The sequence below is a fragment of the Leopardus geoffroyi genome, chromosome C3 (assembly GCF_018350155.1).
Source record: "Leopardus geoffroyi isolate Oge1 chromosome C3, O.geoffroyi_Oge1_pat1.0, whole genome shotgun sequence".
NCBI lineage: Eukaryota > Metazoa > Chordata > Mammalia > Carnivora > Felidae > Leopardus > Leopardus geoffroyi.
Genome location: NC_059338.1, coordinates 141,793,789 through 141,810,614, shown reverse-complemented (window position 1 = coordinate 141,810,614; position 16,826 = coordinate 141,793,789). Strand labels below are relative to the sequence as shown.

Sequence of the window (16,826 nt, the reverse complement as noted above, 5' to 3'; positions counted from 1 at the left end):
ATCAGGAGTAAAATCTCGTTCTGAATTGTCAAGAGCTTATACTGTATGGCACAGGAATAAACTTTTTAAAAAGACCTAATGTAATATATGGACTTAAATCCATCTCCCCTGTCTCCTGATGGCCTTCTTGTCCTGAATCTAGAACCTGGATTTCTAAGTGTCATGTTTTGAAAAATATTATTCAGCTTTATTCAAGAACATTCCTGCGAATGCTCTTCAACAGCATTTTGTTTTTACCTTTTCCTAGTCAAAACCTTTCCCATTTTTTCCCCACTCAGAGAAAAGTCTTGCGTATTAGCCTCTTGCTCACGTGGAAAAGGGAGTGAGAGACCAGTGACTCCGACCCCGCTGGCATTTCCGGCCAGGCCCCCTTCCTCGCAAGTCAGTGTGCTTTGCAGGGGCCTTAGTGCCTGGGTAAAGGCATGAAGTGACTTTAATCAGTTCTCAGTAAGATTGTCTGTTGATTAATAATTACCAAGCTGTATTTCTGCATATGACTGTGCCATAACTTGATTTGCACAAGTGCCCTTCAGATGGAAATGGGATGGCACTTGTCTTACATCTGCTGCTGCTTGCAGAAGTTCTGTCCGAGTAGCCGTGGGGTCTAACCCACCTGGCCTTCAAGCCCCTTTTGAGATTTTGTGCATACCCGTCTGATGTATTGTGAGTTCACATGTTTAAAACCAGTGGTTAAGAAGGGTAGTTTACAGTTTCTGGCACACTTGAAGGCTGGGAACCAATCCCATTAGGTGGATTTGTTTGTATTTTCTAAAGAATGGGTGACCCCACCCCCATCCTTAGGGAGAGGTGCTGAGCACAGCAGCCGTGGCCTGATTAACCCCCCGAGATGGGAGGAGGCCAGACCGGTGCTGTCTAATTCTGGCTAAGCCACCTAAGCAGTCGAAGCAAGCTTAGCCCGTGTGTGTTTGGCGTTTGGGTGTGGGGGAGCCGTAAGCGCTTCTCTCCTGACGGTGTCATCCTCTTGAGGCTTCTCTGATGCACCCAAGTCTTTGTACAAGCGGAAATCTGCACGAGGCTATGAGAAAAAGAGGGCCAGGCGTAGAAGCCTTTCGCAACACAGGGTTGATTGCCGCTGCCGTCTTCTAAAAGCTTGAAGAGCTTTGGGTAATTCAAGATAGAGTTTTTGTACCTCATGAAATTATCAGATGAACGTGAACGTAGAGGGAGATTTAGAGATTGCAACAGGAGATACACGTTCAGAACCCCTAAAAAGTCTCTGAAAATTATCCTGAAAAAGGGATTCCCTTTCGGTGCCCTCCTCTTGGCTGTATTAACACGCAGTTATCTACAAAAACCGCTGCCCTGACAACGTAATTATTAGACCTCTGTTCCCTTGTTTCTCAGCTTCAGAACAGATTTTGTTGTTTGTGTTTATATTCAGCTAGTAAACAATTCTTCATTTCTTTAGCAATTTAGGTTCCAAATTTTCTGTAGGTATCTGGCCCGTGGCTTGTTTCTGCCACTTCTGGCTTGACAGTCTGTTGTTGAAATTCAGTTTCTACAGACAGCAAACATTTGTTTGTTGGAAAATGTGGTTTTTACCCGCCCCCCCCCCCAAATGTTTAAATGTGTTGTGCTTAAAACTTTGATCCCTTTTATACGTCCATGGTTTTGTGCAGACCTGACTCTTAGTAAGTGGATAGATTCATATTCATAAACATGAGTGTGGCATTTTGGTTCCTACAGTTAGCAGTGGGTTTTGAAAGCAAGTTCATTGTTTTTAGTAATAAAAACCTTTTACGGTATTCACGTTATGCTGTCCAATCTCTGCAGGTGCTGAAGAGAAAATTTTGGAAGAGTTTAAAGAAACACACAATGCAGACTCTCCAGATTTTCAGCTCCAGGCGATGATCCAGGCTGCTGGCAAGCTAGTGCTGATTGACAAACTACTGCCAAAACTGAAGGCTGGTGGCCACAGGGTGCTTATCTTTTCCCAGATGGTGCGCTGCTTGGACATACTGGAAGACTACCTCATTCAAAGACGGTGAGGCCACCGCACCACGAGAATAAAAAGGAAATAAAACATGACCTTTCCCAGGGCTCCAAGCGCTTCACCTCCAAGCGACATTCGTGATAAAGGGGACGGAGTGGGGAGAACTCGTCCCCTCTCTTTCTAAAAACTGTCAGTGACCAGAGTAGGACTCTGCGTACTTTCCATGGCAGTTTGGTTTCCCATTTCTTTCATTTGACTAGAGGAGAATCGGTCTTACCTAAGATTGAAATTGTTATTTTAGTCAGCTACCTTTTTTTTTTATTTTTATTTTTTTAACGTTTATTTATTTTTGAGAGAGAAAGAGACGGAGCATGAGCAGGGGTAGGGACAGAGAGAGAGAGAGAGAGAGGGAGACACAGAATCTGAAGCAGGCTCCAGGCTCTGAGCTGTCAGCACAGAGAGCCCGTTGCAGGGCTTGAACTCACAGACCACGAGATCATGATCTGAGCCAGAGTCGGACGCTCAACCGACTGAGCCACCCAGGCGCCCCAGAGGTGTCAGCTATTTTTAGACTTAAGTTATTTTACTAGAGGAGAAGTAAAATAAAATTTAATTTTTGAGCATTCAACCGATTATATGCCAAACTACCCTAAAAGCTGTTTGCTCTGCAGTTATTTCTGATAAATGATATCATTTGGGTACTACATACCCCATATTGTAATACTTCGTTTACAAAAAGAAACAAGCGTCCTGTCGCCGAGTATCAGGCCTCCTTGTTAATCCCGACGTTTTCCAGGTACCCATACGAGAGGATCGACGGCAGAGTGAGAGGCAACCTCCGCCAGGCAGCTATCGACAGATTCTCCAAACCCGATTCTGATAGGTTTGTTTTCCTCCTGTGTACACGGGCAGGAGGCTTAGGCATTAATCTTACTGCTGCTGATACCTGCATCATCTTCGATTCCGACTGGAATCCCCAAAATGATCTCCAGGTAAACACTCAAGAATATCGTCCTGAGGCCCTTTCTCTCTTTTCTTTTCATTCTTTCTTTCGTTCTTTTTTTTTTTTTTTTTTTTTTTTCCAAAGTCATTCTGTGATGGAGAAGCCCCAGTGAAACCAATACATTAAAGCCGTGTAGTCCCTAAGGCAGTGTTCCACGATCGGGCCAATAAACCAAGAGTAATCAATTTACTAATAATGTAAAAGGAATTTCTTAGGACGTTAACCTTCTGTACTGCACCTCTGCTTCTTGGAACAGGTGCTCTTGTAGCTGACACTTGAGTCTTTTCTTTCCGTGGTGGCCATTCATTTCCTTTCTCTTCCAGGCTCAGGCTAGATGTCATAGAATAGGACAGAGCAAATCTGTGAAAATCTACAGGCTGATCACAAGAAACTCTTACGAAAGGGAAATGTTTGACAAGGCTAGTCTGAAGCTCGGCCTGGACAAAGCTGTGCTGCAGTCCATGAGTGGGAGAGAAAACGCTACCAACGGGGTAATCCACACCTGCCCAGACCTTTCCTTTCTTCTGGCTCCTTGCTTTATGTAACTAATAGTAAGAAATTATCCAGCATCAGATTGTTTTTCAGCCTCAATATTTTCAGCCCAATTTGTCATATTTTCTTCTTTCCCTTCCCTTCCCTTCCCTTCCCTTCCCTTCCCTTCCCTTCCCTTCCCTTCCCTCCCCTCCCCTCCCCTCCCCTTCCCTTCCTTCCAGAGAGAGAGAGAGAGAGAGAGAGAGAAGGAGAGGATGAGCCTGGGAGGGACAGAGAGAGGTGGGGGGCAGAGGATCCAAAGCGGGCTCTGTGCTGACAGCAGAGAGCCCGATGCAGGGCTCAAACTCTCAAACTGTGAGATCATGACCTGAGCCGATATCAGATACTTAACTGACTGAGCCACCCAGGCGCCCTTCCATTTTCTAAGTCAGGTTTATCCTCCTTGAGTACAATGAAGCATTTGTGTGGTCTAAAACATTTCAATTCTAAATTATTTTAAATCTCTCTCTAAAACAGGTCCAACAGCTTTCCAAGAAAGAAATAGAGGATCTTCTGCGAAAGGGGGCCTACGGTGCACTCATGGATGAGGAGGATGAAGGGTCTAAGTTCTGCGAAGAAGATATTGACCAGATTCTCCTGCGGCGAACCCACACTATCACCATTGAGTCTGAAGGCAAAGGTTCCACGTTTGCTAAGGTGCGAACTGACCTGAAGAAGCAGGTTTTCTATAGAAGTGTAACAGAGTTCACATAAAGCAGGACCTTATAAAGTGCTCACCAGGTGCACATGTACCATTTGCTTTGTAGTTGAGAGTTAAGAATTAATTATTAACTCCCCGTGGAACCCTTGATGCATAGAAGGTTCTTTGTGTGTGTTTCGGGTCCCCTTCTCTGTATGTGGCACTGGTTGTCATCCTCACCTTGGCCTCCTGTCAGCTCCCCCACTCCCAGCCTAATCCTTTACCTGTGTCCTTGACCCCATGCTCTCTACTTCTTGAGCTCTGACATCATACTTCCTGAGATCCTGATTCCTCACATAGCCTGTAACAGCAGTCAAGCCACTCCTATCTTTAAAAAGCCTCTCATCTGGTTTGCCCTCCAGCTACAACTCCATAACCCTTCTTTCACAGCTAAAATCCACACGAGTGTTATTTGTACCAGCTGTCCCCACAGTCGCCCTTTCTGCTTATTTTTCGACCTCCAGCTTGCACCTCTCCCCCCGCCATCAGACCAGCTCTGGTGAAGGTCACCACCGCTTGACTGAGAGCGCCTTCTAAGGGCCCCCCGCTGCACGTCGCTCCACCCATCCACACCCAGGCCCACTTTACACGTTTATTTTTAACAGCTTTCTTGAAATGTAATTTACTTACCATAAAATTCACCGATTTTTGAGTGTACAATTCAGTGCCTTTACCATATTTGCAGACTTGTGCAGCTATCACCACATCTAAGTTTAGAACATTTCCATCTCCCCAGAACCCCATGCCCATTAGCAGTCAGCGTCTCCTCCCTCCCTTCCTCCTCTTCCTCCTCCCTCCCCTCCCCTCCCCTCCCCTCCCCTCCCCTCCCCTGCCAAGTCCTTGGCAACCACTAATCTGCTGCCTCTATAGATTTGCCTGCTCCGGACATTTCATAAAATGGAATCATACAACATGTGGTCTTTTGTGTCTGGCTTCCTTCACTTAGCCTGGTTTTTTGAGATTCATCCGTGTTGTAACATGTATCAGTAATTCCTTCCCTTTTTTTGCTGAATGGTGTTCTCTTACATAGATGCACCTCTTTTAGCAGTTGATAATGGACATTGGGATTGTTTATGCATTCACCGGTTGAAAACGAAATGTGGGTTGTCTCCACCTTTGGGTTATTATGGATAACGTTGCTACAAACATTTATGAACAGGTTTTTGTGCAGACACATCTTTTCATTTCTCTTCTGTGGATCCCATAAATAGAATTGCGGGGTCATGTGTTAAGTCTGTGTTTAACCCTTTGAGGAGCTGCCAGACTGTTTTCTAAAGTGACTGCCCCGTTCTCCCTTCACGCCAGCCGTGTTTTAGGGTTCTAATGTCTCCATGTCCTTACTGGCACTTTGTATTTTCTGACTTCTTGATTCTAGCCATATTAGTGAGTGTGAAGTGATACCCAACTCTGGTTTGATCTGCATTCATTGATGCTATTGAGCATCTTTTTATGTGCTTGTTAGCCATATGTGTATCATTTGGGGGGAAATGTCTATTCAGATCTTTAGAGTTACTTGTCTTTTATTGTTGAATATTAAGAATTCTTTATATATTGTAGATAAAAGTTTCTCATTAGGTAATACAGGTTGCAAGTATTTTCTCCTAGTCTTTTCTTAATGGTCTTTAATTTCATTCAAGTCCAGTTTACCCATCTTTTTCTTTCATTATTCGTGCTTTTGATGTGTTGTCTAACCTAAGGTCACACAGATTTGCTCCTTTACGGTTTTTACTCTGACATGTTGGTCTTGGTCCCTTGTGTGTGAATCTTGGTGTGTGGTGTGAGATCAGGGTCCGTCTCCTTCCTTTTGTTCGGACATCTAGTCACCCCGGCCACGCCAGCCTTGAAAGGCTCCCTCCTCTGGGCTCTGTGACCCAGCACCTTCTCTCTCACGTCTTCCAGTTTCTTCTCAGGCTCTGTTCTCTGTCCTCACAGGCACCTCAGGCTCAGTATGTGCAGAACCTCATTCCCATCCCTCCACCCCGTGGACATGCCCACATTCACAGCCTGCTTGTTTGCCTGAGTGATGCCGTTCAGAGGCTAGACTTGGCTGCTGAGGGTTTTCTTGACCTCCTCCTCCTCCTCTTTCTCCTCCATGCTTCACACCCACCCAGATTCTGGCTCCTTTCATTTTACCTTTTGAAGAACGCGTTTCTAGCCTGTCTCCTTTTGTCCACTTCTGCCGGAGCCATTTTCAGTCTTCGCCGTTCCCTGTGTAAATTACTTTAGTAGCCTGTTCTACCCTCCCGTGCCCCAGGACATCGGTAGGATCTCTGACAGGTGGCTTTGGATACGCTTGTGTCCATCTCGAGGTTATTTCCGTTCTGAAAGAGTTCCCTGCTACCTCAGAACCCCGTCAACGGGACATGCGAGGCCCCGCATGGCCTGGTTTCTGCCCGCTTCACCAGCTTGACCTTTCGCTGCTCTCCCCTGACTACCTTTATCACCAGCCACATGACACCACTGCCTTGCTTCTCCCCTGAGCCTTTGCACATGCTCTGTCGTGAACGGTTCCACATGCTTTTCCTGGTCTGTGAGCTTTTAACGGTCTGGTCCAGGCATTATATTCTGGGGAGCCAGTTCTCTGTCCCCGCAGTGCCCGCCCTGCACCTCCACCCCCTCACGAACCTGGCTAGGGCCCCCCTTTGTATGTCAGTTGCACCTGCACGTACCTTTGTTACCTGCCGCTGACCAAGCTGTACTGTCATCTTCTGCTTCCCGATCTGTGGAAACCCCTGGACAGAGAGCTGCCCGAGGGACGGTCTCCCGTCCTCGCCCACAGACTGCCGCATGTGGCACACACTGCAAGAACGCATACGTGTTTGGCTGACCGAGTAAATGAAAACTGCTTTGCATTTTGCCTCTGAGAAAAGCATCTGACAGTCATGCATATTTTTCCCCCTGTAGGCCAGTTTTGTTGCATCTGGAAACAGGACAGACATTTCCTTGGATGATCCCAATTTCTGGCAAAAGTGGGCTAAGAAGGCTGAATTGGATATTGATGCCTTAAACGGGAGGGTGAGTGAGAGGTCCTGCTCAAACCCTGTCTGCTCCAACCCAAGGGGTGCTTTTTTAGAAGTTTTAAAGTTATCTGCTGTCTTTTTTAGAACAACCTGGTTATTGACACTCCAAGAGTGAGGAAGCAAACCAGGCTGTATAGTGCAGTGAAAGAAGACGAGCTGATGGAGTTTTCAGACTTGGAAAGTGATTCCGAAGAGAAGCCTTGCACGAAGCCGCGGCGGCCCCAGGACAGGTCCCAGGGCTACGCGAGGAGTGAGTGCTTTAGAGTTGAGAAGAATCTGCTCGTCTATGGGTGAGTCGGACTCATGTGAAACACAGAATTTTATTCTAAATGTCAAATTCTGACCAGCGTAGGGAAGGTATTTTTTGTGTGTCTGGATTTCTGTGACTCCCCATAGTGCAGCCAAGCCAGTGACTTTGCGGCAACTTTGACGGGGCCCAGGGTTGTTTGGTAAAGATGCTCACGGGCGTTCGGATCCTCGTGGATGGGAAGGAGCACAGCTTTGGCCCTTAAGGAACGATGTCAGATCCAGACTTCCCTGCCGGTGACTAATAACGTAGAATGAAGTCCAAGACCACAGATGCGTTTCCTGTTTTAGCTTCACATGCAGTTTGTGACTATAGTAGTCTTTCAGTGCTTTTTTTCTGTTACAAAAACCTGTTAAAGGCAGTCGTCTTGGTTCTGAAGGTCTTCCAGCTCATCTCAAACATCCAGGGGTGGTTATTTCAACTCCAAATGTGTCGTGTTTGTCCTGCTGGACAACATGTCTCTGAAAGGCAGGAGCCACATCTACTTCATTTCTGAATCTGTGTGAAACGCCACCCAGTGCTTTGAATGATGGTAAGGTAGATACCTGAATCTCCAAAGAGTTCTCTAGCACACCGTGGGACTGCAGACAAGTTCCAGTCAAAAAACAAACTGCCACCAAAATAATTTTTCTATAGGTCTGGTGATATCCTGCTCTTGATTAGTTCTTCCAGTGGGTTATCGTTAATTTCAGAATAAACACAAACTCTCTATTAATCTGGCCTCCAGGGCTCTTATCTGGCCCTTACGTGTCTTGTTGGTCCTTTCTGTGGGTAGCTCAGGCTTCTGTTGGGATAGACCGCCTCATCTTCTTCAGTGTGCCATGCTCTGTCTCATCTCTGTCTTTCTGGAAGTTCTTTCCACTGCCTAGAGTGTGAGCACGCACGCACACACACACACACACACACACACACACACACCCAGTACACAGACTTGCTCTGCCCAATAGCTCCTGTCGTCGACATCAGCACAGGCATCACCTCGGCGCCCTGCACCAGAGAGTCTGGTCTGCACGTTCCATCACACCCATCATGTTGTCTTATGACTTTGGGTAGCAGCCCTCTCCTGAGAGAGCCCCAGTTAGAGCTCCACGAAGCCTGAGACTCTTTTCTCTGTGTCCTCGGGGGAGAGTGCAATGCTAGCAGACACAAAATGAGTACCAAATCAGTGATTTCTTGTGGAATAAATGAAGTTCAGCTGAAGCCCATTCTGTGTCTCAGCAGGACGGATCCCTAAGCCCTTTGCTACTTGCACCTGCTTGTATGTTTCAACCTAACCGTGAAAGTTAGTAGCTGAGAGTTTTGCCGATAGCTTTAGAAATGGGATATATCAATGACTCCTAAAGCTAAGAAGTATGCTTCGAGTGCGGTGTCTTTGAGGAAAGGGCTGCCCTCCTCCTCTAGGCATCACTATGTAGTAGACACCTCCTGGAGGCGGGGCACTGGGTAGGATACTCAGACACCAGGGATGCACCTATGAGTAGGACAGTCAGGGCCCTGCCTCAGGGAAGGTGAACAAGAGGAAGCGGCCATCAACAGTGAGGGTACTATGGCAGGGAAGATGGTGCAAAGGGAGAGTCAGCCGCGGGTCTGTCCTTGAATTGGCAGCTCGAGTATCGTCTCCCGCTCCTGAGGCTAGGGGGAATGGAAGAGGGGGTCCCACACACGGCGGCGTGACTTAATGGGTGGACGTCGCGGATTAGCCCGGGTAAGAGAGAGAGTCCGGCGCTGGGCAGGGAGAAGAGAGTTCCATGCAGAGAGAGCAGCATGTCCCAAGGCCTGAAGGTGAGGATTAGCCCTGCAGTTTGAGGAACTGAGTACATAGAAGCCAGAGAGGCCCAGGCCAGGGCAAATGGCAGGGCCTGCCAGGGCGGCCAGGGCCTCCCTAACGCTGCTGCCTGCCTGTGAAAGTAAAGCCCCAGATCTAAACTGAAAGGCACCGTCTACATGCTGAATATCTGCTTTGCAGCTGGGGACGGTGGACAGATATCCTGTCGCACGGGCGCTACAAGCGTCAGCTCACTGAGCAAGACGTGGAAACCATCTGCAGGGCCATCCTCGTGTACTGCCTCAATCATTACAAGGGGGATGAGAATATCAAAAGCTTCATCTGGGATTTGATCACGCCCACGGCGGACGGCCAGACGCGAGCCTTGGTCAACCATTCTGGTAGGTCCGCCTCATGTCGTTTGTACCGCAGGGTCCCGGAGAGCCACCCAGGACCCTTGTGACACAACCTAGACCCCATATCTCCCTGCCACACGTGTGGGGAAATGTCCGAGTCTGACACTGTAATTGGGGTTGTAAAAAACTTTTGTTGCTGTCGTTGCTGTTATTACTATCATTATTGTTACGACTCTAGGTTTATCGGCCCCGGTGCCCAGGGGAAGGAAAGGAAAGAAGGTGAAAGCCCAGAGCACCCATCCGGTGGTGCAGGATGCCGACTGGCTGGCGGGTTGCAACCCGGATGCCTTGTTCCAGGAGGACAGCTACAAGAAACACCTGAAGCACCACTGCAATAAGTACGTTGCCGAAGGGTGTGTGACATTGACTGCTGAGCTGTAATACTGGGTGGCTACCACTTTAGTACGTGTCCTTGTTTCTAACGTATGTTTTTGAGAGAGAGAGAGAGAGCGCATGCGAGCGACCGAGGGGCCGAGAGAGTCCCAACTGGGCCCCACCCCGTCAGCGCAGAGCTCGACGTGGGGCTCGAACCCGTGAACCGTGAGATCATGACCTGAGCCGAAGTTGGATGCCTGACCGACCGAGCCACACCCCGGCGCCCCTTTACTGTTTTCCTTGAAACATGGTGCCAAGTCACACGCCAATCATTATCATAGCTTCAGATGCCTGATTTGGCTTTTGTGTTGTCGTCGGGGCACAACACAATCTTCCCGTTTAGCCATTTGTGAGCACAACTCAGTGGCGTTAATTACTTTCAGAATGCCACGTACCCATCGGCACCGTCTATACCGCAGAGCTTGTTGTTGATGCCAGTGTGAACTCTGCACCTGCTAAACGGTAGCTTGCTCGCTTCCCTCCCTGCCCCGAGCCCCTGGCAAATACGTTCTCCTTTCTGTCTCCGTGAATTTGCCCATTCTAGGTACCTCATAAGTGGAATCAGACGGTATTTGTCTGTCTGTGTCTGGCCTTTTTTCACCTAGCATAACATTTTCAGGGTTCATCCACAGAATTTCATTCCTTTTTATGGCTGAATGATAACTCCATTAGACACGTACACCGCATTTTGTTTATCCATTCATCTGTCAGTGGGCACTTGGGGTGATGGGCTCCTCTCCGCGACTGTGAGTCATGCTGCTGAGAATGTTGCAGATAACTAAGTTTTAACCAAGGCCTGTTAGAGAGCTACCGTCAGCTTTATATGACCCCACCTTCCACCGGCTGCTTTCAGCGGAGGGACTGGGGAGTTTACCTGGAATCTTTTGCTTAATAGCACCTCAGTCGGTGGGTCCTTTTTTCTTACCTGTAAGCTTAGAATCATATTCATTATCTTTCCTTCCAGAAACTGATTGTATGTCGTTGAAGAATATTGAATCTGAATTTATGTCATTGCTTGGAGCTCTGTTAACGATCCACACATTAGACTAGCATCAGCGCGTGCGCGGTTCGTCCCGTGCCCTGAGCCTGCCGTTTCGAGAACCGGTCGTAGGGCCAGCACCGAACAGTTCTGCCACTTGTAGCTTCGTGTGGCCTTGGGCAAGTTCCTCAGCCCTCCTTAGGACTCACTTCTGTTAGTCGCACAGAGCTCTGCAACAGGACCTCACCTGGATGAAGCAGGATATAAAGAAATGTGTATCTCTCTTCCAAAGTAGCCACAGAAGTCTGAGCACAGCTTCCCGTGGGTGCTTCACGTGGATTATCCGTTTGACTTGTCTGAGACAAGTAGTGCTGTTTGCTTGGTTTTCTTTCTTTTTCTTTCTTTCTCTTTCTTTCTTTCTTTCTTTCTTTTTCTCTTTCTCTCTTTCCTTCCTTCCTTCCCCCTTCCTTCCTCCTTCCTTCCTTCCTTTCTTTCTTCCTTCTTTCCTTTCTTTCTTCCTTCCTTCCCTCCCTCCCTCCCTCTCTCCCCTCTTCCTTCCTTCCTTTCTTTCTCTCTCTCTCTCCTTCCTTCCTTCCTTCCTTCCTTCCTTCCTTCCTTCCTTCCTTCCTTCCTTCCTTCTTTTTCTTTCCTCCCCATTTACCTGACCTGACAAAGAGATGGAGACTCTGGTACTTAGGGCCTCAGCTAGTTAGGGGGGCAGAGCCGGATTGGAAGTCCAGAACAGATGAGGGCAGTGCCCTTGCTCTCAGTGACCCCCACCCCCTCGGACGCCTGCCTTCTCCATGAGGTCACCCGAGCCTCATGTGACATAATTCCCGGGGAGCCCCTGCTGCTCCGGCCTTGCAGTGATGGTGGTTCTTGTCCCCTCTTAAATATGGTAGTGCCTTTGGGGACTACCTTTGATCGCTATCACTAGATTCTGACTGACAAATTTTTTCCTTTTTGAGTCTTTAAAACCATTACCTCAGACCATTTTGGTGCCTCGGAAACGGTTTTGTTGTTACTGCTGTGGCATTATAGCTCTCCCTAAAATGCTGCCCCACTTACGGCTATTAGAAAACTTCTGTTTCCTGTGGTTTATGTCAGCTTTGGGTCAATAGCCCTCTGAGTTCTGGAGGCACACAAACCGGAAGTGAAGTGATTCAGTGTGGGAACAGTGGCTCCTGTGCCCGGGTCCTAGAGTGACAGGGGCAGTAGTTTTCAATTTCCCGTTCTGAGATCAGTGGCGGACTCTTGTGGAGTCCCCTCCCTGATTAGTATGTGAGACGTAGCTAGGGTGCCCTTTGCCCGTGGTCGCAGGAGAAGACCGGCAAGGCTTGCCGTCCGCTCTCTGGAACACGTGAGGAGTCCCTTTTTCTCCCTGATAGATCTTGCCTCGAGACTTCTCAGGGCCTAAAGTGGGGAGAGGTTCGTGACTGGTAAGAGAATAAGAAACGCAAATTGAGGGGCCTCCTAGAAAATAGCCAGTCAGTTCTCTTCAAAAGTTTCAAGAGACAAAGACAGAGGAACTGTCTCGGGTTAAAGGAGATGAAGGGGCAGGAGAGTTCATTGCCACATATGGGCTTGGACTGGGTGCAGGTCCAGAAAACGGTCACTAGTGGGACAGCCAGTCGAATGAGAATGAAGTCTGGGGAGACTCATTAGTGGGCTGGTCTGTCGGATTTACCAAGGGCAGACTCCTTAGGGTCAGAGCCCTTCTCCCGTGTGCTACCTACCACCATCCTGCTGGTGCCCACCTTGTGTTCCACGGGGGCACCGAGCTTGCCAGTTGCACTGGTTCGAATTTTTCCTCTAGAAGAAAGGCGACACTCACAGTTAGCTCTTGAAAGCCTCCACGTAACTAAAATTCCTCCCGAAGAAGAAAATTTTGTCTTCTGTCAAAAGGGAGAGAACCCGGGGAGCCTGGGTGGCTCAGTCAGTTAGGTGTCCGACTTCGGCTCGGGTCACGATCTCACGGTGTGTGGGTTCGAGCCTGGCACCGGGCTCTCTTCTGTCAGTGCAGAGCCTGCTTTGGAAGCTCTGTCCTCCTCCCTCCCTCCCTTTCTGCCCCTCCCCCGCTCTGGCTTGTGCTCTCCTTCCTCCCAGAAACAAACATTTTAAAAATAAGAAAAGGGAGCGAATCCATTCCGCTCTTGGCCACTGTGCTGAGTTTTGGTGAAAAACAGAATCCGGCCAAGGGTGGAGAGTGCTTCCTGTGTAACTGCCTTTCCTGAGCATCCTCTCTAAGCAGGTCCTGGCCCGTAAGGGCTCTAACCAGAGAAGAAGTGAGGTGCCAGCCATGGAGTGCCATACTGCTAGTTTCCTTTTGCCAGTTCAGTGTGGCACAGCCAGTTTTTAATCCTATCGAAAGAAAACTCTCGAAAAAATTAAAATTTTACCGTGGGGCGTACTCAGGTATTTACAGCCTCACGCTCTGTCTATCTAGAGTCTCCGGTGCTCAAAAGCAGACACCTGGTGGAGAGGAAGGCGTATCACGGGGTACCTGGGCGTGTGTGCGGGAGTAGTCTGTTTCGGTGAAACTGCCCGTATTTGTCATTTTGATATTTTCAAGGACACTTGCCACGTCCTGAGAGACAGTGTGCAGTGCTGGAGTCAGGAGGCCTACTCCCAAGTGGTCCGTGCTCAAGGTGACCCTGTGACCTTGGGTATGTCACCGGTCTTCTGTGACTCTCAGTTTTCACGTCTGTGAAATGGAACTTGTAACGTGCCCCGCTTCACCGTAGGATTATGGTGAAGATCAGATGAGCTAGTATCTGCAGACGTGACACGTGGGCAGTAACAAGCTCTGTGAGTGAGTGATGGGATCAGCCAGCTAGGGGACAGCACTTAGGCACTCCTCAAATACCAGTCCTGAATGCAGGTCAGGGGATGTCCAGCAGGAGATGCTGGGTTCAGAGTAGACGTGGGCCTGCGGGATTTGCCAGGGGGGCTTTACTGAAAGAATTAAGTTTATGCCACCGAAGAAATCCAGACGCGATTGAAACTCTGGTACCTAGAATTCCAAGCCTTTTCAGAAACTTACTCCTTGAAAATGACTAAGAACTTCAAGGAACCGGACGCATCTTAACCTCCTTTGTGCCATTATTTTTTAAGCTACAGCCTAGGCTTCCAGGTAATGTAAACTAGAAAGAATAAATAATGCTTACTATTCCTTCAGGGAGAAGAGTGAGGACCCACCCCCTCCCACACCCCCATCACCGTCTTCCTTTCTCGGAAGCAAAGTTGTATAATCTGAAAAACCTGACATTCCATATTGAGGGTTTATTGTAAGGTAGTAAAACCAGATTTTATATCTCGTTTATTCCTACAACTTCTGATGTGCTTCCAAAAATGGTATTAAGGCAGCAGCTGAGGAAATTTTATGAGATAATGAAGCAGAACAGTTACTGAAAGCCATCTGCTCAGTTGTTTACAAACTTGCCTCAATACTTCAGAGGCAGCGGTAGGGTACGTGTCTAAACTTCACAAGCTGCGCTAGGTAGAACGGAACGAAGTGCGCCTGGGCTGGGCTGAGCCCGGTCCCTCTCTGTGCAGCGCGAGCGGTTGCCAGGCAGGCCTGTTGGAAGCCAGCAGAAAGCACCACACAGAGGTGATTATGTGCCACCATCTGTCACGCTTCAAGCCTACCATACAGCATGGCTAATCAGCCTTGGCAGGATGATGGATGAACAGCAGCAGCTGCCAAAGAGCCACTGTTGGCAAACAGTCCTGAAGTGAAGAACTTTTTCCCCCCTCTGTCTTCCTCTCCAGGGTCCTGCTGCGTGTCCGCATGCTGTACTACCTAAGACAAGAAGTTATAGGAGACCAGGCAGATAAGATTTTAGAGGGTGCTGACTCAAGGTTAGTGCAAACGCACGCCGCTCTGTGCCTCCGCGTCATAATCCGGGAGGTCGGGAAACACCGCCGGTTGGGTTTCGGCACCTCCAGAGACCCTCGGGGGCCGCAGCTCCTTTTTTGCGCCTGGGAGCACGGGGGGGGGGGGGGGGGGGGGGGCGCGCCACGGTCGTCGGGGAAAGCGTGTGCGGATGTGCGCGTGTCATATAAAAAGGTGTGCGCTGCATGGCTGGCGTTCTGAGGTGACCTTCAAAACGGGGCCCCGTGCGATGAAGTTCATTTCTGGCTACGGCAGAAAGCGACTGGCCTGACACCCTTTCTTTTAACCTTTGCCCGCTCCCCGGCTCCCCCCCCCCCCCCACGACGCCCAGATGCTTGTTGTGGGAAGGGGGCGTGTGAGCCCGTGTACCGTGTTTGTGGTTACCCGGGATCCTTTTTTAATCTTACGTGTGTTGCGAACATTATGTGAACGGTTGTCTTTATAGTGAGGCTGATGTGTGGATCCCTGAACCCTTCCATGCGGAAGTCCCCACAGATTGGTGGGATAAGGAAGCAGATAAGTCCCTCCTAATTGGAGTGTTCAAACACGGTAAGTGAAGTTTCTGTCCGACCACATCTTGACTGTGGCTTTGTCGTTAGAGCTCTTCGCGTGCTCTTTTCCAAAGTCATAATATTAATGAGGATAGTTCCAAAGGACTCTTGGCTTCTTCCATTTTCCTCTACTAAAAATCTAATACGAACTGTAAATATCAGATGCTGTTTTTGAATGTTTGTTGAGTCTTTGAGAAGAAAACATTTCTTTCTTGGCTGTAAATAAAACCCAAACCATATTTGTTTTAATAATGGCCAAGTCGTCCTATAGCTCTCCCTAAACTTTGCTTCGAAGCATGGCTCCCCTTGCTTAGCTCTGCCAACCCGTGTCAAAGTGGACGGTGGGCTTAACCTCTGCTATTAATCTGTACAAGTGCCTCCTGGGCTTTGTTCCAAGCAATATTTCACAAATGTCAGTGCCGAGAACTCACGGCTCCCCTGAGTGGGATGCAGCCTTGTTAACTTTGAAAGGCTGGGGGATGCAGAACTGGCATGATATATACAGCGAGCGATTCCTGATTATAATCCCAATTCTCTGGGGGTCACGGAGGTATTCTCAGCAGCCCAGCCTGACTAAAGGGGAGAATGATGGCTTATAAAACCTTTCATGATTACAGTTTGGCTTGCGGCTCTACAGCAGTTAGGAGCGGTGCGTTCTATGTAGTACACATCCTAATTGAATTGTGCTGTTCTGCCTACGTACTGCAGCCGCGTTTTGTGAGCTCGGCCTAAAAATCATTTTCCCGCAGTGCTCTGTTGGGATCTGCCATTTTCCATCTAGTCAACTCGGGCAGTCAAAAAGCAAATTGCGGTTTGAAAACCGTGGAGGGAACAGTGTCGTCTTACTGACATGCATCATCCTAAACCTAATAAGACAGGTTCGCTGGCCTTACGTAGGCAGGGATTTTCAGCCAGCGGTGCGAGTTCCTGCAGGACTGAAGCCGCTCACAGGAGGACGGGGCGGACGCAGAGTACCCTGCGGAGGTCATGAAGGAGCATTATGAAGCCTTTTAAATGTCAAGCAAAATTAGATCTTGGGGAAAATGGGGTCAAAATTCTTCCCAGGCATCTCGCAGTTATTTTGAACCTGTTTTTCCGGTAGTGTTTGTGGTCATTCGGCTAAGATCCCTGAAATGTAACTCGCCCCCCCCCCCCACACACACACCCCGCGCCCCGCCCCGCCCCGCCCCGCCCCACATCTGGCCTGCAGTGAGCATCCTATGGAATGCTTCCCTAAAACAAGGTTCCTAAGTGATCGCCTCAGCTGAGGGATGAACTTGGTATACCGGGGCAATGCTGTGATTTTTGTCAGTGATGGCCCTCTTGCTGT

At 48.7% G+C, this 16,826-nt stretch overlaps 1 protein-coding gene across 4 annotated transcripts in view; it reads left to right on the top strand.

The window, feature by feature from the left end:
- CHD7 (chromodomain helicase DNA binding protein 7) overlaps positions 1-16,826 on the top strand; it is a 196,072-nt gene that overhangs the window by 162,778 nt on the left and 16,468 nt on the right. For all 4 annotated transcript variants that reach the window (XM_045455148.1, XM_045455149.1, XM_045455146.1 and 1 more), the window contains exons 16-25: positions 1,795-2,005; positions 2,751-2,946; positions 3,281-3,448; positions 3,966-4,145; positions 7,093-7,203; positions 7,293-7,498; positions 9,482-9,681; positions 9,875-10,034; positions 14,822-14,911; positions 15,391-15,494. In XM_045455148.1, the coding sequence (XP_045311104.1) occupies positions 1,795-2,005; positions 2,751-2,946; positions 3,281-3,448; positions 3,966-4,145; positions 7,093-7,203; positions 7,293-7,498; positions 9,482-9,681; positions 9,875-10,034; positions 14,822-14,911; positions 15,391-15,494 (1,626 nt within the window). The remainder of the gene's footprint in view (positions 1-1,794; positions 2,006-2,750; positions 2,947-3,280; positions 3,449-3,965; positions 4,146-7,092; positions 7,204-7,292; positions 7,499-9,481; positions 9,682-9,874; positions 10,035-14,821; positions 14,912-15,390; positions 15,495-16,826) is intronic.